General features: G+C 45.1%; 1 protein-coding gene across 1 annotated transcript in view; it reads left to right on the top strand.

Annotated features, from left to right (window-relative positions):
* Positions 1-17179, top strand: part of LOC124606014 (chymotrypsin-1-like) — a 149179-nt gene extending 132000 nt beyond the window's left edge. Inside the window, exons 6-7 of the mRNA XM_047137977.1 lie at positions 7669-7800; positions 16934-17179. Coding sequence (XP_046993933.1) covers positions 7669-7800; positions 16934-17179 — 378 coding nt within the window. The remainder of the gene's footprint in view (positions 1-7668; positions 7801-16933) is intronic.
* The last annotated feature ends 342 nt before the right edge of the window (positions 17180-17521 follow it).

Here is a 17521-nt window from a genome sequence, read left to right as displayed (position 1 = left end):
ATCCAAACCGTCATCGAACCCATCGTTCTACCATTCCTAGACCGGCAAGGGAACTTGCTGTTCCAACAGGACAATGTACGTCCGCATGTAACCCGTGCCACCCAACGTGCTCTAGAAGGTGTAAGTCAACTACCCTGGCCAGCAAGATCTCCGGATCTGTCTCCCATTGAGCATGTTTGGGACTGGATGAAGCGTCGTCTCACGCGGTCTGTACGTCCAGCACGAACGTTGGTCCAACTGAGGCGCCAGGTGGAAATGACATGGCAAGCCGTTTCACAGGACTACATCCAGCATCTCTACGATCGTCTCCATGAGAGAATAGCAGCCTGCATTGCTGCGAAAGGTGGATATACACTGTACTAGTGCCGACATTGTGCATGCTCTGTTGCCTGTGTCTATGTGCCTGTGGTTCTGTCAGTGTGATCATGTGATGTATCTGACCCCAGGAATGTGTCAATAAAGTTTCCCCTTCCTGGGACAATGAATTCATGGTGTTCTTATTTCAATTTCCAGGAGTGTAGTTTAGACAGGAAGAAAATAGAAGATTTCGAAATGTGGTGCTACAGAAGAATGCTGAAGATTAGATGGGTAGATCACATAATTAATGAGGAGGTATTGAATAAAACTGGGGAGAAGAGAAATTTTTGGCACAACTTGACTAGAAGAAGGGATCGGTTGGTAGGGCATATTCTGAAGCATCAAGGGATCACCAATTTAGTATTGGAGGGCAGCGCGGAGGGTAAAAATCGCATAGGGAGACCAAGAGATGAATACACTAAACAGATTCAGAAGGAAGTAGGTTGCAGTAGGAACTGGGAGATGAAGGAACTTGCAAAGGATAGAGTAGCATGGAGAGCTGCATCGAACCAGTCTCAGGACTGAAGACCGCAACAACAACAACAATATTTCCTTGAGATAATCTTGAAATTACTTTTAAAGCAGTTGATGTTGTCCCCTTACAGCCCTACCCGCTGTTACAGAATTGTTAGGGTCGAGATTTTGTTGATACGTAAGGGATTTCTCAGCATATTTCAATGGATAAATTATCATCAGATATGTTATACAAATACATCCGAGTTTGTAAGATGAGTAATAGTTGGCTGTCCTCTTCGCATCACACGACGTAACCTCATGGTGTAGACATCACCCATCACTCTCTCTGAGAAAGAATAACAAAACCTAGTGATGCAGCATTCATTCCATTAAAAACGGCTGCAGCCATTTAAAAGTTGCCTCTTACGAGCAGACCATAGTTTGCCTCGAAACAATATGAAACCGTCATTTATAAATTTTCCGGCTGAGAAGTATGCCAACGTAAAGTCATAAATTTCACCAATTGAAATAATAAGCGATAGGTTTTATTCCGGAACCTAGCTGAGTTGACGATCACATTTTCATACACGATATTTTTTTTACAAGTAACTGATGTCATCACCACGTTCGGTGAGCCATGGTCTAATGTTCCCTTGCTGCCTGTAATTCGAACAGCCTGGTGTCCCGGTCCGAGCCGTCGTCCTCAGGTGGCGAAGCTAAAGTTGTGGTATGTGCCTGGACTATGAGCTCTGTGACAACTGATATAGTCACTACCTTTATGCTCTACGAGGCAAGCTCTGCTGCGTCTTACCTACATCGGAACCGGGTTTAGGACTGATCGGTTGTCTTCTTAGGTTCTACAGGTGAAGCCCTAATGTATGGCCGTGCCCGATTGCAGACATACTGCATATCACTCACTTAGTCAACCTGTGGTTCCAGGAGTGAAGATCAAATACGTGTTCCCTTGTCTGTACTCTATGCAACTTTAAGCTCATCTGACTTGCGATGGTGCTTGAACTGCAACGAGACTGATGTTTGAAACGTAGAGGTATTAAACCATCGCTTATAGCAACTAAAAAGGAGACAGGTCAGTCATTGACATGCTGTGTACGCAAACAAAGTTATTAACCATGCCTAACATACGACAGTATATCATTGAAGAGGGTGAATGTTATATATTATATGCAGTTTTTTCTACATAATACTTTCAGATATTTTCTTATTGTTACGCAACTTCATCTACATGACTTTGAATATATGACTTTATATATGCGAAACAAAGGAAATTAGAAAGATCTCGGTCTGACACAGAGGTGGTGATAATATCAATAAAATTCAACATTGGATTTAAGTTGGGCAATGACGTAAGTCAAGTGTCATCTTCCAGAATGAATTTTCAGCCTGCAGCTGAGTGTACCCTCTTTTGAGAGGCGATAAAAATTGTGTGCTTGACCAGGTCTTGAATCTGGAACATCTGCCTGAGCTATCCAGGCATGCCTACGCACTCACAGCTTTACTTCCACCATTACCATATCTCCTACCTTCCAACTTCACAGAAGTTCTCCTGTATACGGTGCCCTTAATTAGTCTAAGCACCCTATTCAAATCACTGTGTCTTACTGAGCTGGTAGATAGGAGTATAAGTACAATCAGAGGCTCCCTTACATCATCAATTTTATTCGACATATATATTAAATAGTTTATTCATTACAAGAACAAATAACCCTCCAAATTAACAAATTTCTGAATTTTTGCAAGGTATGCAGTGTTAAAGATAATGGCCAATATCTGTGAACTGCAGTGTTACATTGATGTTTAAAACTTCTTGAAGTGATATTTTGTGTGTAACGAAAGAATAGAAAATCGTTACACACAAAATATCACTTCAAGAAGTTTTAAACATCAATGTAACACTGCAGTTCACAGATATTGGCCATTATCTTTAACACTGCATACCTTGCAAAAATTCAGAAAAATTTCCACAACGTCTCAACAACCTTAAAACAGTTTCCCCTAGAATAAATACAGTAGACGCAAGTTCTACAACAAGAAGCATACACTGAGGTAGCAAACGTCATGGGATATCTCGTGTCAGACCTCCTTTTGCCCGGCATCGTGCAGCAATTTCATGTGGTATGGACTCAACAAGTCGCTGGAAGCCCCCTGCAGTCACATTGAACCCTGTTGCCTCTAAAGCCGTCCATAATTGCAACAGTGTTGCCAGTACAGGATTTTATGCACTAACTGATCTCTCAACTGTGTCCCATAAACGTTCGATGGGGTTCACGTCGGGTGATGTGGTCGGCCAAATCATAAGCTCGATTTATCCAAAATGTTTTTCAAACCACTCGCGAACAGATGTGGCCTGGCGACATGGCGCATTGTTACACATAAAAATTCCAGTGTTGTTTGGCATCATGAGCTCCACGAATGGCTACAAATGTTCTCCAAGTAGCCGAACATATCCATTTCATGTGAATGACTGGTCCACTTAGGACAGAAGACGCAGTCCATCCCATGTAAACACAGTCCACGTTATTATGGAGCCACCACCAGCTTACACAGTACCTTGTTGACAACTTGGGTCTGTAGCATCGTTGGGTCTGCACCACACACGAACCCTACCATCAGCTCTTACCAACTGAAATCGGGACTCATCTGACCAGGTGACAGTTTTCCAGTCGTGTAGACTCAAACCGAAATGGTCACTAACGTTAGAGAGGCGCTGCAGCTGTTGTCCTGTCAGCAAAGGCACTCATGTTCGTCGTACTGTCCGAAGGGATACGTTCATCGTACGTCCCACATTGATTTCTACGGTTATTCACGCAGTGCTGCTTGTCTGTTAACACTGACAACCCTACACAAACGCCGATTTTCTCGATCGACATGTGAAGGTCGTCGGCCACTCCGTTGTCCTTGATGAGAGGTAAAGCCTGAAATCTGGTATTCTTGGCACACTCTTGGAACTGTGAATTTCGGAATATTGAATTCCCTAACGATTTCCGAATGGAATGTCTCATACATCCAGCTCCAACTACCATTCCGGGTTCAGTGTCGTAACATACGTTGACATCTCTTTCACAAGACTTTTATCTCCTTGGTGCAAAAATATTACGGAAAAAAGCAAAAATATTAGGTTAAGACTGTTTAAATTTGTTAATAAAAATACAGAACCTTTCTGTAAAACAATAACAAGGTTACAAAAAATGACAGGCTGGATGGAAGAGAATTTGATCTGTCAAAGGCCCAGCACCCTTTACGTCATACATTTCTCATATGCTAAACATTTCTTAACGATCAGTGGAGCTTTTGACGTCCTCTTTCATTACAATATAACCCAGGCTCACAATATACCGCCGGCCGGGGTGGCTGAGCGGTTCTAGGCGCTACAGTCTGGAACCGCGCGACCGCTACGGTCGCAGGTTCGAATCCTGCCTCGGGCGTGGATGTTTGTGATATCTTTAGGTTAGTTAGGTTTAAGTAGTTCTAAGTTCTAGGGACCTGATGACCTCAGAAGTTAAGTCCCATAGTGCTCAGAGCCATTTGAACCATTTTGAACCACAAGATACCTTTGAACAAAATGAATTATGTTTCCTGAAACATGCATATTTTACACAGGCTAACGGCTTTAAGTCATACACATGCCAGAACTAACAGTAGCGCTTACTGCGTGACAGTAACTTTTCAATGACATCCAGACAGAAGAACAAAATGTTTTAAGGTGAGGCGCAATATTTCAAACAAATCATAATAAAGTCCAGCGAGACATTCAACACTTCTAATCTCCCCTCAAAAATATCTAGAGTGAAATCTCAGACTTAAAGCAAGCTTGGTAAGCTGTATGTTAGCCACGCCAGCAAAAATCGTAAACCACAATCTTACTTTGTGCCACAAATAAGAAACAAGAAGTTCAATAATATTGAACCAGACAGGCACCGCAATATACGGAACATTATCTCGGATGAACTATTGTAATCCTTGTGTATCTCTAAGGAAATAGAAATAATTACTGTTCAGATTAAGTATTTTGGGGGTATTAATCTTTAGACTAAGACGGACAAGCAAGACCGTATACAGACAGAAGTCGGTGATGTTTAACAGCAATGTACCGTAACACAAACCTCCGAACAAAGGTCCCAGCACCGTAACATCGTCCAATTCAAAATGACCCGACAAGTATCACATGAGAGTGCTCGCAGCGCAGCACTGCTTGTTGAATGTGACTGTTAGTTTCTTGTGAACACACATGTACAGTTAGGCTCAGTCGTACGTCTTAATATGTATCTGGAAAAATTTGTTTCCTTCTAAAAGGGACTCTGAGGTCATCAGTAGCCTAGAACTTAGAACTAATTAAACCTAACTAACCTAAGGACATCACACACATCTATGCCCGAGGCAGGATTCGATCCTGCGACGGTAGCTGCCGCTCGGCTCCAGACTGTAGCGCCTAGAACCGCACGGCCACAATTGCCTGCTCTAGGCGCTCAGTCCGGAACTGCGCTGCTGCCATGGTCGCAGGTTCGAATCCTGCCTCGGGCATGGATGTGTGTGATGTTCTTAGGTTAGTTAGGTTTAAGTACACTACTGGACATTAAAATTGCTACACCACGAAGATGACCTGCTACAGACGCGAAATTTAACCGACAGGAAGAAGATGCTGTGATATGCAAATGATTAGCTTTTCAGAGCATTCACACACGGTTGGCGCCGGTGGCGACACCTACAACGTGCTGACATGAGGAAAGTTTCCAACCCATTTCTCATTTACAAAAGGCTGTTGACCGGCGTTGCCTGGTGAAACGTTGTTGTGATGCCTCGTGTAAGGAGGAGAAATGCGTACCATCACGTTTCCGACTTTGTTAAAGGTCGCATTGTAGACTATCGCGATTGCGGTTTATCGTATCGCAACATTGCTGCTCGCGTTGGTCGAGATCTAATGATTGTTAGCAGAATATTGAATCGGTGGGTTCAGGAGGGTAATACGGAACGCCTGCCGGATCCCAACGGCCTCGTATCACTAGCAGCCGAGATGAGAGGCATCTTATCCGCATGGCTGTAACGGATCGTGCAGCCACGTCTCGATCCCTGAGTCAACAGATGGGGACGTTTGCGAGACAGCAACCATCTGCACGAACAATTCGACGACGTTTTCAGCAGCATGGACTATCAGCTGGGAGACCATGGCTGCAATTGTTCTTGACGCTGCATCACAGACAGGAGCGCCTGCGATGGTGTACTCAACGACGAACCTGGGTGCACGAATGGCAAAACGTCATTTTTTCGGATGAATCCAGGTTCTGTTTACAGCATCATGATGGTCGCATCCGTGTTTGGCGACATCGCGGTGAACGCACATTGGAAGCGTGTATTCGTTATCACCATACTGGCGTATCACCCGGCCTAATGGTATGGGGTGGCTTTAGTTACAATCTCGGTCACCTCTTGTTCGCATTGACGGCACATTTAACAGCTTCAACACGATACCACAGTTAATCAAGAGTAGTGACTGGAAAATTGTGACGAGCCAGTTGCTCGGCCATCATTGACCAGACGTTTTCAATCTGTGAGAGATCTGGAGAATGTGATGGCCAGGGCAGCAGTCGAACATTTTCTGTATCCAGAAAGGCCCGTACAGGACTTGCAACATGCGGTCGTGCATTATCCTTCTGAAATGTAGGGATTGCAGGATTCGGATGAAGGATAGAGCCACGGGTGGTAACACATCTGAAATGTAACGTTCACTGTTCAAAGTGCCGTCAATGCGAACAAGAGGTAACCGAGAAGTGTAACCAATGGCACGCACATACCATCACGACGGGTGATACGGCAGTATGGCGATGACGAATATACGCTTATATGTGCGTTCACCGCGATGTCGCCAAACATGGATGCGACCATCATGATACTGTAAACAGAACCTGGATTCATCCGAAAGAATAACGTTTTGCCATTCGTGCACCCAGGTTCGTCGTTGAGTACACCATCGCAGGCGCTCCTGTCTGTGATGCAGCGTCAAGGGTAACCGCAGCCATGGTCTCCGAGCTGATAGTCCATGGTGCTGCGAACGTCGACGAACTGTTCGTGCAGATGGTTGCTGTCTCGCAAACGTCCCCATTTGTTGACTCAGGGATCGAGACGTGGCTGCACGATCCGTTACAGCCATGCGGATAAGATGCCTGTCGTCTCGACTGCTAGTGATACGAGGCCGTTGGGATCCAGCGAGGCGTTCCGTATTACCATCCTGAACCCACTGATTCCATATTCTGCTAACAGTCACTGGATCTCGACCAACGCGAGCAGCAATGTCGCGATACGGTAAATCGCGATCGCTATGGGCTACAATCCGACCTTTATCAAAGTTGGAAACGCATTTCTCCTCCTTACACGAGGCATCACAACAACGTTTCACCAGGCAACGCCGGTCAACTGCTGTTTGTGGATGAGAAATGGGTTGGAAACTTTCCTCATGTCAGCACGTTGTAGGTGTCGCCATCGCCGCCAACCTTGTGTGAATGCTCTGAAAAGCTAATCATTTGCATATCACAGCATCTTCTTCCTGTCGGTTAAATTTCGCGTGTGTAACACGTGATCTTCATGGTGTAGCACTTTTGAATGGCCAGTAGTTTGGCTCTGCCGGTACAGGATTTTCGCAAAAAATTCAAAAGTTTCGGGTTCGAGTCCTGGTCCGGAACACTGTTTTAATCTTCCATTAAGCTTCAAACATCATATTGGTCTGTGGATCGCTTCTTGCACGACTTACGCTTGGAAAGGGCCGATGAATTGTACAGTCTCAGTGTTATGCCTACGCGGTGTGCTACAGTGTGCAGCTATAAGCTTGATATCTTATTTCTGCAGAATGGGCAAACTTCAAATGAACTGAAGTACGTGACGGTGAACGTGACGGACACAGCGATTTGCCGCAGGAGGCTGCTCGTTCTGGAAGGGATGCTGTGTGCTGGAGGGGTGAGGAACGAAGACTCCTGCCAGGTGAGTCTATTGTCCTTATATAGATAATAGTCCCTTCACTTCACACCTGTTAAGTCCTCATAGTAATCACGACATGTGTCCCATTTCCTTCATGGATTTCTTCGAGTAGATGATGACGCAATGTATTTCATCTTCAGCACACTTCTCACTGAAATACCCATAGATCATCTATTATTTAATAATTTGTTTCTTCAGTTCTTACCCGTTACGTACAATTTAAGCTCTCTCTTTCACATTACTACTATCTAAAGTTAGTATTGTTTTCTGTGCATCGGCATCTAATGAAACTACATGTACTACTACAACTAATATGTTACTGTTTACCATACCACAGTGATTACTACTGTTAATTACGACAGCATCCACTAAAATAACTAGCTGCACTTACCACTACTCCTGCACTATTACCTACAATTACTGTCCACTATACCTATCTGAACAGTTTTTGCATGTAATATTCCACCCCCCAGACCGCAGGCGCGTCCTGCCACTCTGTAACATCAACGTTTTCGTGATTCATAATTTACAGACGTTCACAGATAATGTTTTTTCCTATATTTCGTGCACATTTAGTGACTATTTACGAATCATTTCTACATATGTAACGTAATCTGTGAAAATACTACACTGGCGGGGAAAAGTCGCAACATCAAGAAGTATTTGTGCGACAAAAACGAAAGTTGAAAGGCATTTTTCTACATCTGAAAGATGTCTACGCAAATTTCCCGCCAATCACATAAGAGTGCCGCTAGTAGCATCATTAAGAGGATGCAAATCAGGTTGGCTTTAAATACGCGCTGTTACGGTCGTGAGCGTTATTTACCTTTGAGATTGGACGTGGTTAGCTGATGTTAGTCAAGAATGCCTTTAAGGCGACAAAGACGCCATTATCAGTATGCCATTGAGTTTGAACGAGGTCGTGTAATAAGGCTACGAGAAGCTGGATATTCCTTTTGCAATACTGCAGAAAGTCTTTGCAAGAATGTAGCCACTGTACATGATTGCTGGCGGTGGTGATCAAGGGAAGAACGGGTTCCGGATGTCAACGTGGTACTGTCGAGAGGGATGACCATCTGGTTTAGCTTATGACTCTGCCGCAGCGTACTGCATCTGCGTCAGCAATTTGAGCCGCAGTTGGCACCACAGTGACAAATGAACGGTTACAAATCGGTTACTTGATGGACAGCTCTGAGCTAGATGCCGTGCAGCGTGTATTCCACTGACTCCAAACCACTGCCATTTACGACGTCAGTGGTGCTAAGCGAGAGCACATTGGGGGCAGGATGGGGGTTTGTTGTGTTTTCTGATAAAAGCTGGTTCTGCCTCGGAGCCAGTGATCGCCATGTGTTGGTAAGAACGGGGACAGTTGAGGGCCTGCAATAAACCTCTCTTAAGTGCTAGGCACATTGGACCTGCAACTGGCGTTATGGTGTGGGGTGCGATTTTGTATGACAGCAGGAGACTCTCGTGGTTATCCAAAGCACCTTGACTGCAACTCTGTACGTCAATTTGATGATCCAAACACATTGTGCTGCCATTCATGAACAGCATTCCAGGGGGTGTTTTCCAACAGGATAACGTACGCCCACATACCGCTGTTGAACCCAATACGCTCTTCAGTGTCGATATATTGCCTTGGCCTGCTCAATCACCGGATCCAATCGAGCACATAAGGGACATCATCAGACGAAATTTTTAGCATCATCCATCATCCAGAACCAGCATTAAGCGTCCCTGCATTGACCAACCAAGTGCCAACGGGCATGGCATTCCATCCCACGAACTGACATCCGGCACCTGTACAACACAATGCATGCACCTTTGCGTGCTTGCATTCAACATTCTGTCGATTACACTGATTATTAATATACCAGCATTTCAAATTTGCATTAACCTTTGATCTCGCAATGTCAATCATTTGAATATGTTACCTAGACAAATATATTCCTGAAAGATCATTACGCTGCATTAATTATTTCTTGATGTGGCGTTGTTTTTTCCGTCAGTGTATATTGTTACTGATCCGCGTATAGCATCGATATAATTGTAACTATATAATAAGAAAAACTGGAGCCGGCCGGTGTGGCCGAGCGGTTCTAGGCACTTCAGTCTGGAACCGCGCGACCACTACGGTCGCAGGTTCGAATCCTGCCTCGGGCATGGATGTGTGTGATGTCCTTAGGTTAGTTAGCTTTAAGTAGTTCTAAGTTCTAGGGGACTGATGACCTCAGATGTTAAGTCCCATAGTGCTCAGAGCCATTTGAACCATTTTTTTAAAAACTGGAGGGAAGCCCCTCTGTGTTAAGGAGGCAAAAGCACGCCAATGGAGAAGGCGGAAGGGGCGTTGAGAGCTTGCCAACGGACGACGATGTGCAGTCAGCCATTGTAGTGAATGCATGTCAGTTTGAATTCGAGGCTGAAACTTACTGTTGTCCCGAATGACCGTTGCCACTGCTGGTAAAGAACTGGAATGCTGAGACAGTGCTTCGTGGTTTTAATTAATTACTAGAAGAGCCATGTGTGAAGCATTAACGCTGAGGCTAAAAGCATCTAATACTTGCGGATGCCGATGCAGCGTTTCGAACATCGTCTCAAAGTAATTTATTTTTCCTTTAGTATTGTAAGTGACGTCGGCCACCATCTTTTGCGTGGTGCTTTACTAATATAGTTTCATTTACGGATGCATACAGATTATCATTGATCCAAATAATTCTACCTGTAACATCGTATTTCTGACCAGATACCTAAAATTTGTTTGAGTGTCACTATTAAAAACTTCATAACTGTGTCAACAAAGACAATAATCACATTATCTGGAAAACAGTTTACGGACTGAGTCTGTGGTGTCACCGCCAGACACCACACTTGCTAGGTGGTAGCCTTTAAATCGGCCGCGGTCCGTTAGTATACGTCGGACCCGCGTGTCGCCACTATAAGGATTGCAGACCGAGCGCCGCCGCCACACGGCAGGTCTAGTCTAGAGAGACTCCCTAACACTCGCCCCAGTTGTACAGCCGACTTTGCTAGTGATGGTTCACTGCCTGCATACGCTCTCATTTGCAGAGACGACAGTTTAACATAGCCTTCAGCTGCGTCATTTGCTACGACCTAGCAAGGCGCCATATTCAGTTACTACGTATCCTGAACAGATAATATTGAATCATGTACCGTCAAGAGCGACGTTCATTATTAATGGATTAAAGTTAAGTATCAAACTAATTACGTCGCTTTCTGAATTCTCATTCCTTGTCATATTCCAGACCTCACGTCAGTATAGTCCTTCTCTCCTCACGCTAGCCTGCGTTAGCTAAAACGCGTGCATTTCGGCCTCCAGTTGTAACACGGTGTTGGCTCTTCTGCCAACACAACAGAGTCTAGTTAAGTTGCGGAGGTAATACACTGCTGGGAAAAAATGTTACACCCTTTTAGCGGTTTCCAGTTCACTTAAAATTTATTGTCGCAACAATGTATGGAGTACATGAAATGTTTACGTCTACAGATGAATAGCAAAAGCGGTTCTGAGGTGCAGGTATCGACCGATGCTGAAACACCTATATTAGAACGTGTTGTAGCCGCCACGAGCGGCAATCCAGGTGCTGACTCTGGCGTCCAGTCGATCGTTCAGATGGTGAATGCTGTCCTAGGATACGATACGCGCTCCTGTTCGATCTGTTTGCGCAGCTCTATAAGAGTTGCTGGTTGAGCAGTCGCACGAGTCACTTCTCACCAAATCATATCCCACACATTGATTGGAGACAAGTCCAGAGATAGTGCTGCACTTCTTGCAGAGCACGTTGAGATCATGGGCAATGTATGGGCGAGCATTATCTTGTTGGAACAACACATATCCTTTCTTTTACGAGAACGGCAAAAACGGATCTACCAACATTCTGCATGAAGCGAGTGCGCCACTCCATCTTCCAAGTGATGCTCTGACGGCACCACTTGCGCCGTGCAGGCCTGTGCTGTGATTCACAATTTTCAGACGTTCGTAGATAATGTTTTTCCTATATTTCGTGTATATTTAGCGACTATTTATGAGCCATTTCTATATACTCCACTGCTGTGGAGACACTATGCAATGGAAGCTACTATCGTCGCTGATAGCACACGTTGTTGACATACCTAATTTACTTCCGAGAAAATGGACTCGCCCGTGCCACGTCGCCGGCGTGCGCACAATCGAAGGAAACACAGTCACTTGTGAGCGAGCGGTCTAACGTAACGGTGTCGCTATGTTTTCGAAACAGGAACAACGGCGTTGGATCAAGATTGAATGTGTCAGAGGTCGTACAGCACGACAGTTCAAATGGCTCTGAGCACTATGGGACTTAACTTGTGAAGTCATCAGTCCCCTAGAACTTAGAACTACTTAAACGTAACTAACCTAAGGACATCACACACATCCATGCCCGAGGCAGGATTCGAACCTGCGACCGTAGCGGTCGCGTGGTTCCAGACTGTAGCGCCTAGAACCGCTCGGCCACTCCGGCCGGCAGCACGACAGTGTCATCAAGGTCTTCAAGAGGCATGCGGGGAATAGGCATTGGCGTACAGAACAGCGGCACATTGGGTAAAAGCCTTCAACGAAGGTCGGCAAACTGTGGCAGACATGCATCGGGCAGGTCGTTCTACCGTCTCTGAAGAAGAAGTGCATGCTGTTCCCGCGTTAGTGGACAGTGATCGACGCCGTACGAGTCGTGAGCTCGCCCACGAAACCTGATTAGCGCATACGACTGTGCTTCGCATCTGGGGCGTGCGAAAAATTGCATCACTATGGGTTCCGCATGACTTGACGGAAATGCAGAAATGGATGCGTTACGTAGCTACTCAGACGCACCTGGAGCGCTATGAGCGCGAAGGACAGGCTTTCTTACGACGTATCGTAACACTGGATGAGACATGGGCCACATCGTAGGAGCCAAAACTTAAACGCCAATCCAACGAATGGCGTCGTTATGGGTCGCCGCGGAAGTCGAAAGTGCGTCAGAGCTCCAGTATGGTGAATGTTATGGCGATCCTCGTATACGACTGTGATGGTGTTATCCTAACGCATTACATTTCTCCACGGCAGACCGTCAATGCACAGTATTACTGTTTGTTTTTGGAGCATCACCTGCGACCAGCTTTGCGAAAGAAGCGGTGACACTTCCTGCGCAACCCACCCATCATTTTGCACGACAATGCGCGGACGCATACAGCGCAAGCTGTGGCTGCTCTGTTCGGTCGATGGGACTGGGAAGTACTGTACCATCCACCATACTCCCCGGACTTAAGTACTTGTGACTTTGATTTGGTTCCGAAGATGAAGGAACCACTTCGTGGCATTCGCTTCAGAACTGTTCCAGAGATTCGACAGGCAGTAGACCGCTCCATTCACACCATCAACAGAACAGGCTCTGCTAACGGTATACTACGCCTTACACATCGCTAGCAACGGGTTCTACACAACGCTGGTGACTACTTTTGAAGGACAGTAACAGGTGCAAACATGTAACTCTCTTGTATCGGCTGTGAATAAATAGTTGCCACTATTTAAGTTCCAACACTCGTATGTACTGCGATCTGTGAAAATACTACGCTGGTGGAAAAAAATCGCAATAACAAGAAGGGAGTGAGACAGAATTGTAGCCTCTCCCCTATGTTATTCAATCTGTGTATTGAGCAGACAGTGAAGGAAACAAAAGAAAAATTCGGAGTAGGTATTAAAATCCATGGAGAAGAAATAAAAACTTTGAGGTTCGCCGATGACATTGTAATTCCGTCAGTGACAGCAATGGACTTGGAAGAGCAGTTGAAGGGAATGGACAGTGTCTTGAAAGGAGGATATAAGATGAACATCATCCAAAGCAAAACTTGGATAATGGAATGTAGTCGAGTTAACTCTCGTGGTGCTGAGGGACTTAGATTAGGAAATGAGACACTAAAGTAGTAAAAGAGTTTTGCAATTTGGGGAGCAAAATAACTGATGATGGTCGAAGTATAGAGGGTATAAAATGTAGACTGGCAATGGCAAGGAAAGCGTTTCTGAAGAAGAGAAATTTGTTAACATCGAGTATAGATTTAAGTGTCAGGAAGTCGTTTCTGAAAGTATTTGTATGGAGTGTAGCCATGTATGGAAGTGAAACTAGTTTGGACAAGAAGAGAATAGAACCTTTCGAAATGTGGTGCTACAGAAGAATGCTGAAGATTAGAAGGGTAGATCACATAACTAATGAGGAGGTATTGAATAGGATTGGGGAGAAGAGAAGTTTGTAGCACAACTTGGCTAGAAGAAGGGATCGGTTGGTAGGACATGTTCTGAGGCATCAAGGGATCACCAATTTGGTACTGGAGGGCAGCGTGGAGGGTAAAAATCGTAGAGGGAGACCAAGAGATGAATACACTAAACAGATACAGAAGGATGTAGGTTGCAGTAGGTACTGGGAGATGAAGGAGCTTGCACAGGATAGAGTAGCATGGAGAGCTGCATCAAACCAGTCTCAGGACTGAAAACCACAACAACAACAACAACAACAACGAGGAGTTGTGTCACACAAACGAAAGTTGAGCGGATGATGGTCTATAGGTGTGCATGCCCATAGTCCCACTGCTAATAGCCGATTCGTGTTGACGCGTCTGGGCGCACAAACCCTCTTACCTGTGCTTTGGTAGCTGTAAGATCTGCCACTGCTGCCATTAGAGCGTCTGTGCTGCGTGGAAGTCCAGAACCCTGTCTGCAGTTGTGAGGATGTGCACGTGTCCACCAGCATCTCTACATAACTGACGCAACACGTCCAACTTGTGTGGCGATTCTGCGAAAGGACCATCCATGCACTTGAAATACAACATTTTCACCCTTTTCAAGCTCGTTCAGTTGCCTGTAGGAAGCACGAGTACGACTCCATGGCATGATCGGCTGCTTGCTTCACTCATTTGCACCACACTGAGTCTTCTGCTTATGAGCATTCCTTATTAAAGGACAGACACAGATAGCGCTCTGGTAGATCTGCCATTGCGCTATCTGTTGGCGGACGACGTTGATACCATTATCAGTAAATCTACTACCCTCCAGGTGGCATATGCCATCATCTGACCAAAATCGACATTATTTTTCTAGGTGTGCTAATTTTTTCCGGCAGTGTAAACACTGTAAGCCATAAAGACGACGTACCACGAAGAAATTATCCGAATGGGATGAAAACGAGTAGATGTGCTTTACATGTACAGACAGACAAATGACTACAATTTCAGAAAAAAGTTGGATGATTAATTGAAGGGAAAGAGCTTTACAAATTGACCAACTCAATAGAGCGTCGGTCTACCTCTGGCCCTAATGCAAGCAGTTATTCGGCTTGGCATTGATCGATAGAGTTGTTGCATGTCCTCTTCAGGGATATCATGCCAAATTCTGTACAATTGGCGAATTATATTGTCAAAATCCCGAGATTATTGGAAAGACCTGCCTATAAAGCTGCTAACTTTCTCAATTGCAGCTAGATCCGGCGGCGTCGCTGGTCAAGGTATCGTTTTGCGTGCACAAAGACAAGAAGTAGAAACTTTCGCTATGTGCGGGGGGAGAGGGGGCCGGGATTATCCAACTGAAATGTTGGCTCAGGGTGGCTTGCCGTGAAGTGCAACACGATGGAGCGTAGAATATCGCTGACGTTCTGCTGTGCTGTAAGGGTGTCGCGGATGACAACCAAAGAGGTTGTGCTAGGAAATGAAATGGCACGCCAGACCATTACTCCTGACTGATGAGATGTGTGGTGGACAACAGTCAGGCTAGTATCCCACCGCTGACCGGGGCGTCTCCAGACATGTCCTCGCTGGTCATCTGGTCATCAGATTTCAGTTCGAAGCGGGACTCAGCACTGAAAATAATTCTACTCTAGTCAGTGAGATTCCAGGCCGAAGACGTGCCTGGAGAGTTGCCTGACAAAATGGAGTTTGGGTCTGAGTTGCCATTTCTTTTCATATCAGGATCCTATGGTTGCTATCCGTGGCAACCTTAGAGCATACCGATACGTTGATGATATGCTACGCTCCGGTTTGTTGCATCTCTTAGCAAGCCATCGTGGGCCTAAATTTCAGCAAGATAATGCCCGCCCGCACATGGCGAGAGTTTGCACTGCTTTTCTTCGTGCTTGTCAAACACTTCGATCACCAGCAAGGATGCCCGATCTCTCCCTAATTGAGAACGTTTTGAGCATTATGGGCGGGGGCCTCCATACATATCGGGATTTTCATGCTCTAACGCGCCAGTTAAACAGAATTTGGCACGATATTCCCCAGGAGGATGTCCAACAACTCTGTCAACCAATGCCAAGCCAAATAGTTGTTTGCGTAATTCCCAGAAATGGACCTAAGGAATACTGTCTCACCCATCTGTGAAGCTCTTTCTCTTGAATAAACCATCCAATTTTTCTGAAAATGTTATCATTTGTTTGTCTGTACATCACATATACCTATTTCCGTCCTACGTGGATAATTCTTTTGTGGTGTCTCGCTCTTCTCTGTCTTAGGGTGACATTTAAACTTCATGAAAAGATAACAATTAAACTATAAGTAACTTTATTCTGACAGTAATACTCGCACTTAAGAAACTTTTATGAGAAATGATTAAACTATGTTAGCACTTAATTGTTTGCAAAGAGTGGAAACTGTATTTTCAGCTGTTATGTGAATTTGTGGCTATGGGATATCTTTCTAAGGAAAGTAAGGCCGCAGATTATCTTCCTCGCCGGCCAGAGTGGCCGAGCGGTTCTAGGCGCTACGGTCTGGAACCACGCGACCGCTACGGTCGCAGGTTCGAATCCTGCCCCGGGCATGGATGTGTGTCATGTCCTTAGGTTAGTTAGGTTTAAGTAGTTCTAAGTTCTAGTGGACTAATGACCTCAGAAGTTAAGTCCCATATTGCTCAGAGCCATTTGAACCATTTTTTTTATCTTCCTCAGTTACTTTAGATGTTGCTTTATTTAAAATCGTTTAAAATATTATTATAACCGTTAATGTGTCGGTGCGATTTTAAGGTCAGTTAGTGTCACACAGTCATATATACAATCAATATTAGAGGTAAAATATGATTCGGTAGTTTTCTTCATGGAATTTATTCATATTTGGTTTTGACTGACGACTTCATTCTTCTCCACAGGGAGACAGTGGTGGGCCACTGGTGTGTAATGGTTCACTTGCCGGAATAGTCAGCTTTGGCTACTACTGCGGTCTGCAAGACTACCCTGGCGTGTACACCGACGTGTCCAAATACGTCGACTTCCTCAACTACTCGCTGACCAGAGCCGGCGCCGCGTCAGTGACGTCACCAGGCTACCAGACGCTGACCGTCGTCTGCTCCATCGTAGCCACGTGGGCAGCGTGGGGAGCGGCCAGCCGGGTCTAACTCTGCTGCCAGTTTCACTGTGAATTGCTACCCGACAGGATGGTCTCCGATGCAAGAAAACTGTGGCTCTTATAAGTGGATGTCTTGTGTAGGTTTACTACTCTCTCATCAGTAAAAGGGCATGCGATTTTCTGCTGTTAATGTAGTTTATTACATCTAATGTAATACAGTAACGCTGGTACGAGCGAAACTGCCTTAGAACATAGACAATATATACCGTCATGATATCCTTATATTGAAACCAACACTGCGTTCAGCTGACTAATGGCGGGATCCACATTCAGCCGACTCGTGGAGTACTGTTCACCTTATCTTGCTTGATTTTAGTATTTTCAGTAAAGG

This window comes from Schistocerca americana, chromosome 3 (genome assembly GCF_021461395.2).
Source record: "Schistocerca americana isolate TAMUIC-IGC-003095 chromosome 3, iqSchAmer2.1, whole genome shotgun sequence".
Lineage (NCBI taxonomy): Eukaryota > Metazoa > Arthropoda > Insecta > Orthoptera > Acrididae > Schistocerca > Schistocerca americana.
This window is presented reverse-complemented; position numbering and strand designations above follow the sequence as displayed.